The sequence below is a fragment of the Nipponia nippon genome, unplaced genomic scaffold (genome assembly GCF_047370975.1).
Source record: "Nipponia nippon isolate SJK-2023a ecotype South Korea unplaced genomic scaffold, ASM4737097v1 scaffold_4, whole genome shotgun sequence".
Lineage (NCBI taxonomy): Eukaryota > Metazoa > Chordata > Aves > Pelecaniformes > Threskiornithidae > Nipponia > Nipponia nippon.
This window is the reverse complement of record NW_028262358.1, coordinates 88,210,537-88,225,145: the sequence shown is the minus strand read 5'-3', so window position 1 is coordinate 88,225,145 and position 14,609 is coordinate 88,210,537. Positions and strand designations below refer to the sequence as shown.

Genomic DNA, 14,609 nt, shown 5'->3' with positions numbered 1-14,609 from the left:
AGTTTGAATTATCTCAATTATTGCAGTTTTGGCTTACATTCAGCTATGTTAGAAAACCCCTGCAGAAATCTGCCAAGAGGAAAATAAGATACAATTACTTTTATTTGAAGTATAAACTTACATACCTTGGCCTCCGAAATGCTAAACCATATTGTTGGCAAGCCAGTCCCACAGTGGGAGTATAAACAATAGGCATGAACCTTTCAATGTCAGAAGTCAGCACTTTATAGAAGAGCTTTTCATTTCGATCCTGAAGACTCATTAGTAGAATATATCTGTAAAGAATTACATATAATTAGACAGACATCAAGTAAACATATAAAGTAAATTTAGAAATACAAAGGTGTTTAGATAATTAATTAAAGCTATGTTTGTTCTATAACAGGCTCTTTGTTGTTGAGAGTATTTAAAGTTATTCCTCCTTGTCTTAATAACACAAATGGTTCAGACACAAAGGTCTTATAGCATTAAATTGGGGTTTTATTTTCTTATTTGCATTTATCATGCCACTTTTATATTTAGGATATGCTAAAGAAATTGCGAAGATAATAACTGCATACTACTTATAATCATAGTTTCAAATATTGCATAATTGGCCATATCCAAATCAGCATAAGAAATATTATTATAAAATGAAAAACATTTCTAGAGAAGTGCAGTTTTGATCAGAAGGCTACTTTTCAGTGGCAGGTATAAAATCTCTCTTCTTTCTCGGCATAGTAACTTGCTTAGGGGGATCAACTTTCTCAAAAATTCTTTCGTAAGAGGAAAACAAAAAATGCTTCGTCCTCAATGTGGTGTTGATTATAATGCATTCAACAACAAGTATGCATCTTTTAGCAACATCCGAGTAATCTACACAACTAAAAGCATGAAGTGTTTTTCAGCATTGTGTTTTAAAAAAAGCTATATTTAAAACGCAGTATTTAATGGAATCTTTTACTGAAGTCCACATTTAATTGAAAACATAGTGAAAACAAACAATAAAACACTGAGAAGAATAATTTGTGCTATAAAAAGGGAGAAAACCATTATCTGTCCTCAGACAAGGAGTCTTGAATGAAGATTTCGGGGAAGAGTTTCAAAGTATGAAAACCAAGGCCTGGCAAGTAAGACAGAGCATTCAAATTTCAGTATGTCACTTTTCCCCCTTGCCTTTACTTCACCTAAGAACTTTTCATGCTAGTCTGCTATTACAAAAGGAATGAAATACAGTAGCAACAAAAGGATATAAAACATCCAAAACCCAAAAGAAAAGTGATATAACTACCAGAAAATTACTGATGATTTCTTAGGATAACTGGCCCTACTATCACTGGCATGCATTTTACAAGGCAAAATGGAATGGTAAAACAAAAACAAAAAACAAAACAAACCCAAAGTTTGTTTGCTCTTATCTTGCTAAACATGAGAGCAAATAAAGGACAGTGGGAGGAAACAGGAGCTATTATTTTTAACCTGTGTAAGATACTTAGCTCCATTACTTTGTATCATCAATATCTACATTGAAATGCTACTAAAGACAGAGAACTTTAAGAAAAAGCAAAACAACGCAGCATTCTCGGGAAAAGTCATCTGATGGCTCCTCCCCTAATGTTCACACATTCAGTATAACATTTTACCAGTGTGACTCTTTGAAGAAAGAAAAGCCCAGGCAGAAGATGTGGCTGTGTCAGGGGCAACAATTTCAGTGTCAATACAGAGCAAGAAGACAGACAATTAAGAACATACAGGGGAGCAACACAAGATTAAATTACTTGCAGAATCTATCACAGCTTTTCCAAATTAAGTTAGAGGAATACAATTATTTCCTGTTATTGGCTTCCTTTTTGCCAAGCATACCAGGCAACTTATTTGCTGCTGTTTCACATTCATTTTGTGTATGAACTCTCAGTATTTCAGAGCACAGCAATTCCATGCTGCAAGTCAGCAAAGGAGTTTCAGCTATGCCAAAACATGTTCTGCCATGGCACTATCAGCTTAGCTTTATGAATTTACACACACCCTCTTTCCAGTCAAAACCAGGGCAAGCTACAATCCTGACAGTGTAAGATGCTGTCATACACAGCATTAATGTGTCATCAGACAAGACCCTTCTGTCTAAGGTACTTAACAGCTTCCACCTCTGCAATATTCAAATGCTTGCACTTAATCTTTTGTATTTGGTCATAAAATGCACAGGTATGCACCCACTATCAAATCTGAGCTCTAGGAGGAAAACAACAGCTTCCCTTTCTCTTTTCAATCACTGCTCCTGTGGGAGCAAAGACTATGCCAGATGCATACTGGAAGAACTGGGTTTTTTGCTAGAATTAGTATATGTACATTCAGGCATGCTCTTACTCAAGGTTGTCCTTGAGCACCTGCCTGTACAGGGAGCACTTGAGATTTTCCTGCAAGTTCCAGTTGACATACTCAATGTCTTCTGGCATTCTCCATCAGTCAAGGTATTCAAGGAGTAACTGCAGCAGGATCAGAGTCACTCTTCCCGTTAAAATGCTTCAATACGAGTGTAAGTACAGGAGACCAGAGTTCGCATATTGCCTTGAAGGACTGAGCTCACACACATGCAATGCACATGTTCTCAGAGCAGGATCCCTATTGACATACTCCAATAAAATTGACAGACACTTGACTTATAAACACAGCTGCAAATCACATTTTGCATGAGCAAGTTTTTGCACACTCAGTTCACACAAGCGTTTTATCTCTGCAAAGGAGCCCAAGATACCATCATTGACAGTCTTCAAAGGACATACCTTCTGCATGCAAATGTAACCAAGTCTTTCAATCAGTGGTCTTAAATGTAAACCTACACATGTAACGCACAGATGATTTTGTTTTGCTAAAAACTGGAGAAAATGCCACAGCAATATAATGCCCCACTAATATAAGAGGAAAATATTTTTTAATCAAAGCATAGCATGACATGAATAGTCAATTTAGGCCTGCTGGGTGTTCCCACAGAATACAAATATGATTTCTTAATGAAACAGTTTCATTTGGGGGGGACTTGTGGATTTATATCATTTCAAGTGCTTCAGGGCCAACCTCATTTAATTTACACAAATTTGCATTGATCCAAGATTACCCCTGAAAGCTTATTTCTTAACTGCTATGGACCTGCGTTATGAAATCGTAGGCTAGCTGAGGTTGGAAGGGACCTCTGGAGATCGCCTCATCCAATCCCCTGCTCAAAGCAGAGTCAACTACAGCAGGTTGCCCAGCACTGTGTTCAGTCAGGTTTTGAGTATCTCCAAGGATGGAGAGTCCAGCCCAGCTTATCCAGCATTATAAATGGAGTCATGCTCTTTATTCAGACTATAAGGGGAAGGAGAAGATACAAATACCTGGACCAAAAATCATGGTTGAGAAAATACCACTGCCACATGCCACAGAATAAGACTGGGAAATAAAGACAGCCTTTAAATTTTTTTCTTATATTAATTACTACACTCCTAATGGAAGTGTTTTGACTTGTGATCATGTTAGTGAGAAAAAAAACTTTTAATAGTTTCAAGTTATTTCTATGAAGCAAAGACTTAGTAGTTTTCTCAGCTGAAGTACGTCAATAAAACCCGATTAACAAGTTTGTACTGCAAAGCTGCCCATTACAATATAACCTTTATACTGAAAAAGGCATTATACTAAAACTGGCTTTATGGTATAAAATAGCAAGCTACAGTTTAACGCTCAAGACACATGGATGTAATATTGTAATGTTTGCGCTTCTGTTTTAAGAATGTCTGGTCACAGGAGCAGGAAACAAATTTCTTCCTTACCCAACTATTTATTTGGAAAAGAGAAAAAGCAAAAGACGACTCATAGGTGGGAAATAATGATATTGAGTTTTTGTTTAATTCATTATATACAGACATTAAGCTTAACAGGGACAGATGAGGAAAAAATGGTCTGAAGCAAATAGCTTCTGGAAAACCTTTTATTTACATTTATTTGTAAATATATTTATTTATACTTGTGTATTATTTGTGTCTATCATATGTGGATTAAGTATACTTTAAAAAAAAAGTTCCTTTCCTTCCCCACCCCCAAGACAGACAAATTTTTTCTTTTCTTTCTTTTAACATGATAAAGCAAGTTTTCTGCAAAGCATTCCCACAACACTCAGAGACAGTTATTTTTATTTGATGATTCCCACTGCGATCAAAATTTCAGTATATGGTGTTTTATTGTAGTTCAAATGGCACAGCATTCAAACTTTTAATACTCTGTCATTTAAAACTGATAGATTATTTCTTTTTTCCTTTCCCATAGAAATTTTTCATTTTGGCAAAGAGTCATTTAAATACCCACAATTTTTTGCTAAAAAAATAAAGAATTAAGATTTGGAAATACTGCTAGTCTCCTCTTGAATTTCACATAGCTAGACCTGTAACTTTCAATCTGTGATGTTTTGAGAAACACAAGTGCTTTTCTCCTACGGCCTGAAGTAGGAGCAAAATTTCTTTGCTAGTTAAGAAACACATATAACAATGGGGTAAAAGACCTTTTTGCTTCCTGCTTTTAAGTTACAGGTGAATAGAAATCCCAGCAATTCAAGTAGGAAAAAAAAAAATGGAAACAGTCTTAAAGACTTAAATATCCTGAAACATATGAAACAATGAGCTGTATCACGAGAGGAGGTTGTAGTGAGGTGGGGGTCAGTCTCTTCTCCCAAGTAACAAGTGATAGGACAAGAGGAAACGGCCTCAAGTTGTGCCAGGGGAGATTTAGATTAGATATTAAGAAAAATTTCTTCATGGAGAGAGTGGTTAGGCATTGGAACAGACTGCCCAGGGAAGTGGTGCAATCACAGTCCCTGGAAGCATTAAAAAAACGTTTGGATGCGGTGCTTAGGGACATGGTTTAGAGGTGGACCAGGCAGTCAGGTTAACAGGTTGGACTCAATGATCTCAGAGGTCCTTTCCAACCTTAACAATTCTATGATTCTATGAAAGGACTACTTCAAGGCAGTGTTGAGGAGATGGGGACAGAAGGACAGAGAAAGTTTTCTCCTATGGTAACATCAGTGGTTGAAGCAGGGGTCTCCGTGAAATTTTACGCTTTGCTACACACAGCGACTTAGACTAAAACATTCTAGTCTGGGAAGCTACTGCTCTGTGATAACTGATAATGCCCTCCCTGAGAGCACTGGAGAATAGTTAACCTGGAAAAGATACCACCATCATGAGTTCTTCACTTACAAGGGAGGCTGTGCTCATCCTATTCTGCCTCCATAAAAAACAAAGGTTGTGGCAACTTCAAATCATAAAAAAGCCTTGCCACCAACAGACGGGTATCTAAAAGCCATGTATTACATACAGATAACAACACAACCCACAACAGAGAAAAGCAAGGCACAGGGGAAAAAATAAAGGAATAGTATTTTGTTCTAGGGCCTATAAAACACTTAGAAAAAAAACATCTGAGTATTCATAAATGTTTAAAGCCCTCCCCAGCTTTTTTCTTTTTAAAAAACCAAACACAACAACACTATATTACATATTAATTTTATAATATTTTATAAATTTTATATATTTGTTTTAATGCATATGTATCTATATGCATGTAAAGATATTACTGACTTTTAGTTTCACATGAGTTTATTTGCTTCTGATGACCTTTGCATCATTTGGTTATTGAAATAATAAGTTCACGTGAACAGCACTGCAATATTACAATTTAAAATTAGCAGTTGATTTTTTGAAGAAAGCATTGTAGCAAAAGTATATATTTAGCTTAATGATTCCCAATCATTAACCATCACAGCTCAGAAAAAAAGCACAAAATTTCATCTGTACTACCATAAAAAAAAATAAATAAGGGACTCGCAGTTTGATAACTAGGATAAAGTTTCATAGCCATACTCTACCTGTCTAGGTCAGATGTCAGCCTTTCAAAGTTCTTAATAATACTATAAACTTGGGCATCTTGACCAAGAAAGCAAGGTGGCAGTAATCCATGAATATTCAACTGTTGCCTCTCCTCCAAGGTAAAAGCCATGCCCTGAAAAAAGAAAAATAAAAATCATGTATACATATATATGAGAGATATGAGAAAACTCTGCAGCAAAATATAGCACAGGTAAAGTCAGCATCAGAAAAACTATTTAATATTAAACAGAATTACCAATTATACAAAGATTTTGGAAAAAGGTTTTACTGAGTCGTAAGAGAACAGGCCTGTACAGTACAATAACTCCATCCCAGCACAAACTGAGCTAAGGTCTTCTGACACTGTAAGACTATTACTTGCAAAATTATTAAGTTACAGCTGAAGAAGAGAGCATCAGTATATTCTCAAACAGTCATTTGTTTGGCTATCTTCTAAACACAAAGCATGGATAATGTTCATTTTCAGTGTAAACATGCTTTTAATATCTGGAAATTTTTCAAGATCTTAGTTATCTCAGATGTTCATGTGAATTTTCAACAGAACTCTCTGGTACAATAAAGACATTGCTATCATTTTATAGTCAAAGAACCTGGTCCAGCACCCCCTGAAGTCTGCCCAGAGAAACCTGGCCATAGCGAGTTCAATGCAAACTCGGATTCATGTTTATTTTGTTTTTCAAATTCACATTCAGTTACAGTAAGAAAAATCTGTACAGACTTACTGGATTCCCTTATTGGATCCAGAAAAGACATTTAAAAGTATTTAGTATGTAACATGGACAGTCACAGAATGCTTAACACTTAAATCCAGCTTGTGGATTGGCAGAGACTGCCAAATAGCTGCTTTTTAATGAGGTCGGTCTGTGTAAAATATCTTCAGAAATTACCCAAGCTATTGTAAGAAAGAGCATGCCTTTGCAGCAGAAACATGACCATGAGTTTAGCACACTAGTATCAAGCACTCTGACTTTATTTTGCTATGGTAACTACAGCAAGTTGGGACTAACGGACAAGATCAGACCTTTGATAGTTTTAGGGGATAAAAAGGAATGTCGGAGGAGTTTCTTCCATACATGACCTATGAAATCTATTCATTTGTTTCACACTATAGCCACTGGTTGGTGGGTCCAGAGCTATGTTACAGCTCTCCTTTAGCACCACGCCTGCACTGCTTCCACTCTGGAATCAGTACTGGCAGACCTGCAAGCATCTTTGAGGTCTCTCTTAGGTTAACACCAAAAGCATCTATAATCTTTGCAATATGCTTATCATGTAGCTTAAACATATTCAAAAGTTAAGTTAAAAAAGGTTAGATAGCATCAAAAAAAGGTTAGATAGCATTTATTACTCTACCAAGAAGATATATATATGTGTGTGTGTGTGTGTGTGTGTGTATACACCTATATAAACAAGCCATTAGACAGTTGCCTAATATTCTACACCTATCGTGCAACTACATACAAAGTACTTATGAAAAAAATATTTGAGAAAACACCTTGCGAGATATGAAAGAGGAAAAAATGGCAATGTAATGTTTCTGCATTTATTCTCCTGTGGAAAATAACTACTACTAAGATACTTTCACAACTAGCTCTATAAATACACTTTTAAAATCTCTTTATTCATGCTACCATTAGAATTAGCTGGGTCAACAAATGATGGGAAAAAACAAAAGCACAAATACAAAAGGCATCCTTCAGCATACATTTGCACTACTCCTGCCTTTTCAAGAGAACAAATTCCCAGTCCTTTACACAATGCTGTTACTGCCTTTCGCACAACACCTAGTGAGTGATACAATGTGATAAATTCATACCAGTTAGTTTGATTACATGAATAGACTTCATTTTTTTTTTCAGAAATACTTACCTCACAGGACTTATTCTTACAGAACAAAAATATACTATAAAATCTTCCTGTCTCTTACTATTCTACACTTTTTACACCATTTTTTAATCAAAATAATTTTCAAGTGGTTATGTCATTGTTGCTTGAAAAAAAGGTAGGAAAAAAAACTCTAAGGCAACCACACCATGCTATCTGCACTAAAATGCCATTAATCAAGTTGCTACCCTTATGTGAAATGATAGCCTAAAAAAAGGAAAAGAAAAATTTCATAATGAACACTTTACAGAACATCAAACATTTCCAGAACATGCTTCTCCCACACACAGAAATGGAGGGAAACCAAGTTTAATAAAGGTCAGTGACTGTTTTGCTATAGTTTTCCATGCATGCAAGGTTTCAAAGGTTTCCAAAAGCGTACACAAACCCTGTTTTTTCTTGTCCCTACATGAATTTTCTGTGGCCAGATATGTCATGAGTGTCTTCAGCTGCTATCACATTTTGAAAGACCATGGAAGAAGGGAGAGTCAACGCTCCTCACAAGTTTATTCAAAGTTGATCCCTCTTATCTCCAGTAGACTTTTTTTTGGCTTAAAAAAAAAACCACATAAAAGCTGTGCATGTGTGCTCACACGCACACACACTTCAGCATCAGTTCCAAATGGCTGGACTTTAGGGAGCTGCATAGTTTTAGTGGATCTCTCAGTGCTGGCAATAAAGTGGCAATCCAATTATTCTCTGCATCTCTCCTTTCCCCTGTTTCTATTTGTCAAATTTTCTGAAAGAAAAAAAAAATTCAAAAAGTCCGTGTTTGACTTCACTTTAGGAATAAGTTATGGACTTTAATTACTATGATAGGGTTTTCCCTCTTACTGGAAAATATATTTTCTTTTAAAACAGACACATGAAAAGTTGATGCATCTTGCCAAGTGCCTTTTTAAAAAAGTACTTGGTCTTGGAATAGCATATTTTCCACATATTGCTACAGCTCCTCCAGTTAAGTGTTAATTTCTTTTGGGCATTACTACAAAAATACAGCGCCCATCTACACCTCCTATGCTCTACATGGTTTTAAAATTCTTTACTTGCATACTCTTCTTTGGCACAGATATTATGAATTTTTCAAATTTCTAAGATGGAATATTAGTTCCTTTTTTCCCCTCAGATACCACATAAGCTCAAAAGAAAAGAATTATCATTAAAACATATCGCCTGATGATTTAATAAGAGAAGGCCATTTTATGCAATAAATGTATGCTATTTCATCTGCTTATAATAGGAAGAGCTTGACTACATAAGTTTTGTGGTTTATGTCTAGATTTCTTGCACCACTTCTCAGATTTTCTTTTCTACATCAGAATTCTTATTTTTTTCCTGTTTGAAGTGTTGTTTCCCAGCCATCCAGCAGAGAGGGCTCTAGGTCCAGCTTGATCTGTATGCTCCTTTCTCTTCCCAAGAACTGCATTTTGTGCACACCTGGATGGGACAGACTTCCATCATCTAAAGTACACCCCAACTATAATAGAAGATGTGCGTATTTTTATTTTGCACTCTGCATTACAAATAAATTGTCCAAGAAGAACAACAGTGTGACAATCTAAAAGCAACACAAAGCCTCTTGCCAGAGTGCAAAATAAAAATGTACCCACCTGTTATTAGTATTTAGTAGTACATAAGTATTAACCTTTGCCTAATTTGTTTTGATTTATTCACTGCTTTATGCCTTCAAAAGATAACACACACACCATGGAGATGAAAAGTATAGTTATTATTAAGCCTGCCAGGTAAGAGTTTGCAGTTTTTCAAGGGTTGTGTTTAATATGCTTCTTTATATGCTCTGGTTTTGGTAGAACTAAGGTGCTCTTCAGCCACCTCATTGTCTTCCTTTCTCACAAACCTTTTGGTGTAACTTTTGGGTTGTTTTTTTTTATTGCTTCTTTGACACAAATGCCCTCTCATATTTGCAATTGTACAGAAAGCTCTCAGAGTCTGGTATTTTCATTTTCAAGAAGTTCAACTCATTGCAAATACACTTAATTCTGAATTCATCTTTCCATTTGTAATGGTGTTAAGTTTTGTAATTGTAGCAGTGATTTATATTACTGCATATTGCTCAGTATTCTTTCATGATTTAATCTCTATCGGTTTATCAGCTCAGCTCTTAACTATATGTCCTCTGCCTGGCTTCTCTCTTTTCCCCCAAAACCCCTCAACTACAAGGCTGTTTTACTGCAATTACATATATATCAATTCTCTTGTCCAGTTGCATTACTGAAAAGCCATAAAACAGAATAAACAGCACATCATCATCTTGTATCAGATAGCTTTTTGCACTAGCTTTGAACTGAATTCTCAAGCAGTGATTGAGAAGACAGAGAGCACATTCAAAATATATCGAGAGCTGTCTCAGCCTCTGTTCACAGCCAGTAAAGAGACATGTCTTATCTCTTAATACAAATTAGATTGCATTGACATACTTTTTGTTCATATCTGAAGAATATCTGAAGCTCATCTAATTGCTAAGTTCATATAACCTTCTCAAGAAAAAGAGAGTGCACCAAAGTAATATGTGCATGCTGTCTATGTGCTAATGAGATTCGGCTTCACTAAAGGGTAGCCAGAACCATCTCCAAACAATATTCACTGAAGGGATCCTCCTCCAATTTCTCTCAAGACCTAGCCCTCTTTTGCTGTAATAGGTCAAAATTTCCATTTTTAGAAACCCCTATCCCTTTAGAAAAAGATTATTTCCTTCTATCAGCCTCACTGCAGGTATGCCACAAAGCTGTTAGCTTGATAGCACACAGAAGGATGCTGGCTTAGAAGAGGAAACCATGTCCACATCCAAGGTTCTCAGACTCACTGACTTTTTCCTCAGCCTCTGGTAGGAGAAGATCAAGGCCCATAAGACTTCAGGTCATCCCTGGGACTCAGGAGACAACCAGCAACACCAACATCCAAACTCAAGTACCCACATGTATATTTGAGCAGAATGGATCTGTGGAGGGGAGAAGGAAGAAATGAAGAGGAAGGTAAAAAGATGTAGCAAGGAAGTATATCTAGAAGTACCATCTATTCTACCAGAAAGAAATTTCTGGATTGCTGATCTAAGATACTACTAGAGAAAAATCACAGTCTCTAAAGTATTTTGGGGACAACAGACAAGTAGGTTCATCATTATCTCAGAATCCATCAAAAAGTGAAAAACCTCTCCATTAAAAAACTCACTCTGTATATCTAAATCATAAAAGTGCAGTGAACCAATTTCAACGATATTTTGAAAGAACCACCCAAATCCGAGGGATTCAGATATGCACAACATCTGCAGCCGTGGCTGGAAGGAGGATAGCTGGCTCTACGCCACCTCTCGCTGCCTCCCTCCACAGTAGTTGGTAACCCTGGGCAGAGTAAAAGAGGCCAGGGAGCGCTCTGCCAGACAAGGCTCTGCAAAAATCCCACAGCTGCCTGAAATACAAGTCTGCTCAAGATCAGAATCAATTCTTTGAACAAATGGACTTACAGAACTCTGCAATTCCATATTCTTAAAAAAAAGCCGGGCGGGGGGGCGGGGGGGGGGGGGGCGGAGGAGAGAAGAAAAGCAAACGAGATGAATGCTTTTGGCTGAAAGACCAAAAACATTCTCAGGATACCAGAGAAGAGTTTTTTCCCCCAAGATGTCCCAGATGAAAAATCACTGGCATCACTATTAGTTGCCAGTCACACATCATCCCATACTGCTCACACTACTTTATGCACAAGGTTGTCTCCAGGAGAAATTCAACCGCAGAACTATATGTAGTCCTTAAGAAAACATGATCTTTGGTATGCATGACTGTTTGCAAGCAAATCTTTTGCTGGTCAAGCTTTTGGCTTCAGTAATTTTGTCTTTTCATACTATTCTAGTACTGTTAAGGAGGAATCCAAGACAAAATTAATAAAACTATTTTCTTTTGCTTTATTTTAAGGAAAACTTCTTAGGCTGAGGAAGCAGCAAAACTTATGTATAGGTCTGCTAGGTATGAGCTATATGAAAACAGTTTCATAAGCCCCTTTAAGATCAGAATATTAAAAAAAAAAACAAAAAAACCCAAAAAAAACCCACACACAACTGAAATTTTACACATTCAAAGAAATTTTTATAAAATCTCTATAAAAATATGGCATGCATTCATTTTCAAGTGTTTTAAGCTACATTTAAGAGCTTAATGGTCTGCAAATCCCTTTGAGATATTTTATATAATTTGTGTTTTTAAAAAATCACCTTACGAACAAAAATAAAGTTTTACAAGCATTTCCCCTCTATTTTGCATTCTTATTATCCAAACATGACTTCAGAAAAACCAGATAAATACTTTAAATACTCCATGTCCAACACCCATTTCAAGGCACAATACCCCAGGAAATAGAATAACTCATCTGAGCACACAGTGCGTAAGAAACTCATTGTGTTAAAAACAAATGTGGTTCACGGCAAGGCATTGGGGTTGGATCACTATGCATAGCTAAAGATGTTACAGCTAGTTTCTCTCCCGATTCTTGTCATGACTGCCAAAAATTATTACAAGCATGGGCAACTAATGCAACTGTCTGGATTGATAAATCTACAAACAGCGCTTTAGGCCAGACTGGTCATACGAAGTACCCCTGCAGGTAAGGAGAGGGAGGAATCTTCTTAATGCTGCAAATCTGCACACAGTTTTCTATCATCAGGGGTCTTCTTTTGGACCTGGGGAAAAAATGGCCCTGCAAATTGTCAATTTACATTAACTTAAAGATCTATGTTTCCTTCTTAGGAGTGATTCGTTGTAAAAAAAAAAAATATGCTAAAGAAGGGCTTGAAGAGCAGAACCCAATTTTGATTTAAAAAAATTCAGGATGATTAAAATTTTAAAGAATAAAAACAATCCTTTTAAAATGGTACTCATGAAGACAAGCGAGAAAGATGACAAATACAATTAGAAATTGATAAGAGGAACGGGTATGATCACCAGCAGAAAGTTACCACAGTTTGAAGATGTGTATCATTGAGTTAAGAGGTGAAAACTGAACATGAAAATACAAACTTTCTGCTGCAACCCTCTGGCAACCCACACAGAAAAAAACTCAGTGAATTTTCAGAAGCAAAGAAGATCAGTAACCATTTGTAATGCAAACATCACCTAAGCTATTATTAGACTGCAAGTAGAAAAGTCACTAGTGAGACAGAACTGCCATCCTTCCAAAAAGTGCAGCTATTTTCCCCCAAAACTATGCCCAGATCCCTAGTTGGGCATTTAATGAGGCACATTGGTTAGCTCTGGATTATGCATTTTGGATTAAGTTTCAAAAATCGGTATACAAACCAGTGATTAATGACCCATTCACATCTTTGGCAGAGGAAGTGTGGTTTTGTTGGCTTTATACAGTACCTAGCACACAGGTACCTTGGCTTGTAGCTGAGATCCCCTAAAATAGCAGTGAATCCTGCTGCTAAGGGCCTGCACTGGAGCTTGAAAAGCCAGGCACATACGGGTGACTACCCTGGCTGAGACGAGGAAGGAGAAGGCCAGAAAAAGAGGACTGGTGAAGCGTGAACAGCAGAACCCAGTTTAGGTAAAGCACTTTTTGATAAGCCCTTGTGCACAGGCATGCATCAGGACTTGTGAGACTGCAAGATACGCTGAAGGTAAATAAAAAAAACCTACACTTCTAGTTGACAGGCACAGCGCTGATCATACAAGAAAAGGAGGATCTATCCTAATTTCAGCTATAAAATGCCAAAAGGGCACAGGTTTTGTTTTGTGCACATTTTTTAAACACAGCCTTTTAAGAAGCATTTAAGTTCAAGAACTATATTCTGACATTTGGCATTTATAATTTCAAAATTGGTTTTCTAGGGTCATGATAGATCTGCTGCAGTGTGTTGCACACACAATTTTTTATAGTTTTCAAAAAGCCAAGAGACCTGAAGTACATTCACAGCCCAATTCTAAGTCCATAGGATTTTCAAAAGCTAACTTAAAAAGTCGAGTCAGCAGGGGAAACTGAAACAAAAGTCAAAAGCAGCTTCCAAAAAATAAAGCACGAATAAATCCAGTAGCTAATAAACACACCCAGGGACTTATGACTCAAAACAAATGCAGATGGCCAGAAGGAGATCAGACTTCTCTTGGCAAATTCATCATGGGAACGTGTGGGCAGCTTGGCAGCCTTGCAGGGAGCTGATACAGTGATTGCATACAAGCGTGATTCACACCAGCACATTAGAAATGACACATCACAGCATTCTTATTTTAGCAATCTTCCTTTAACCTACTGTAAACAATTATCTGAAAGTAAGCAAGCAAACCTATTTTAAGAAACTCTTTGTATATATTTGTTTTATTATACATAAATGCAGTAAAAATCTTTTTGGATTGCATAATGTCTCCTCACCTTAAGTTTGTGATGGCTGTATTACACAAACAGCAGACAATAACACGCTGAGCAGTAAAGCAAGTTAACAAGATAATAATATATCAAAATATATTGCATGCTGTGGTATATGTAGGATGGGATTGAGTCTAGTTAGACACTAAATTTAGGTGTTCATATGCAATCTAGGTACCTATCCTCCTATGATAACTATAGAATACATTGTATAGATTTGAAAAAAAGCCTAAAGAAGGATCCAGCTCACCCTAGAACAGATACCTTGCAGTCAGTAATCCAAATTGCTCCCTAGTCTCCAATGTTTATATTGAGTACAGCCCAGATTTGCACAAATAAGCATCTACTGTCACCTGGGAGGCTCAAAGGTATTGGAGAAATCCAGGTGGCATAGCTCACTATGGCAATGATATCAACTATAAATCATGGCAATGACATCAACTATAAATCAATCGCATAGGA

The 14,609-nt window shown here is 36.7% G+C and overlaps 1 protein-coding gene across 1 annotated transcript in view; it reads right to left on the bottom strand.

The window, feature by feature from the left end:
- ME1 (malic enzyme 1) overlaps positions 1 to 14,609 on the bottom strand; it is a 190,768-nt gene that overhangs the window by 133,416 nt on the left and 42,743 nt on the right. The window contains exons 2-3 of the mRNA XM_087777022.1: positions 5,873 to 6,006; positions 126 to 275 (exon numbers count right to left, since the gene is read on the bottom strand). Of these exons, the coding sequence (XP_087633148.1) occupies positions 126 to 275; positions 5,873 to 6,006 (284 nt within the window). The remainder of the gene's footprint in view (positions 1 to 125; positions 276 to 5,872; positions 6,007 to 14,609) is intronic.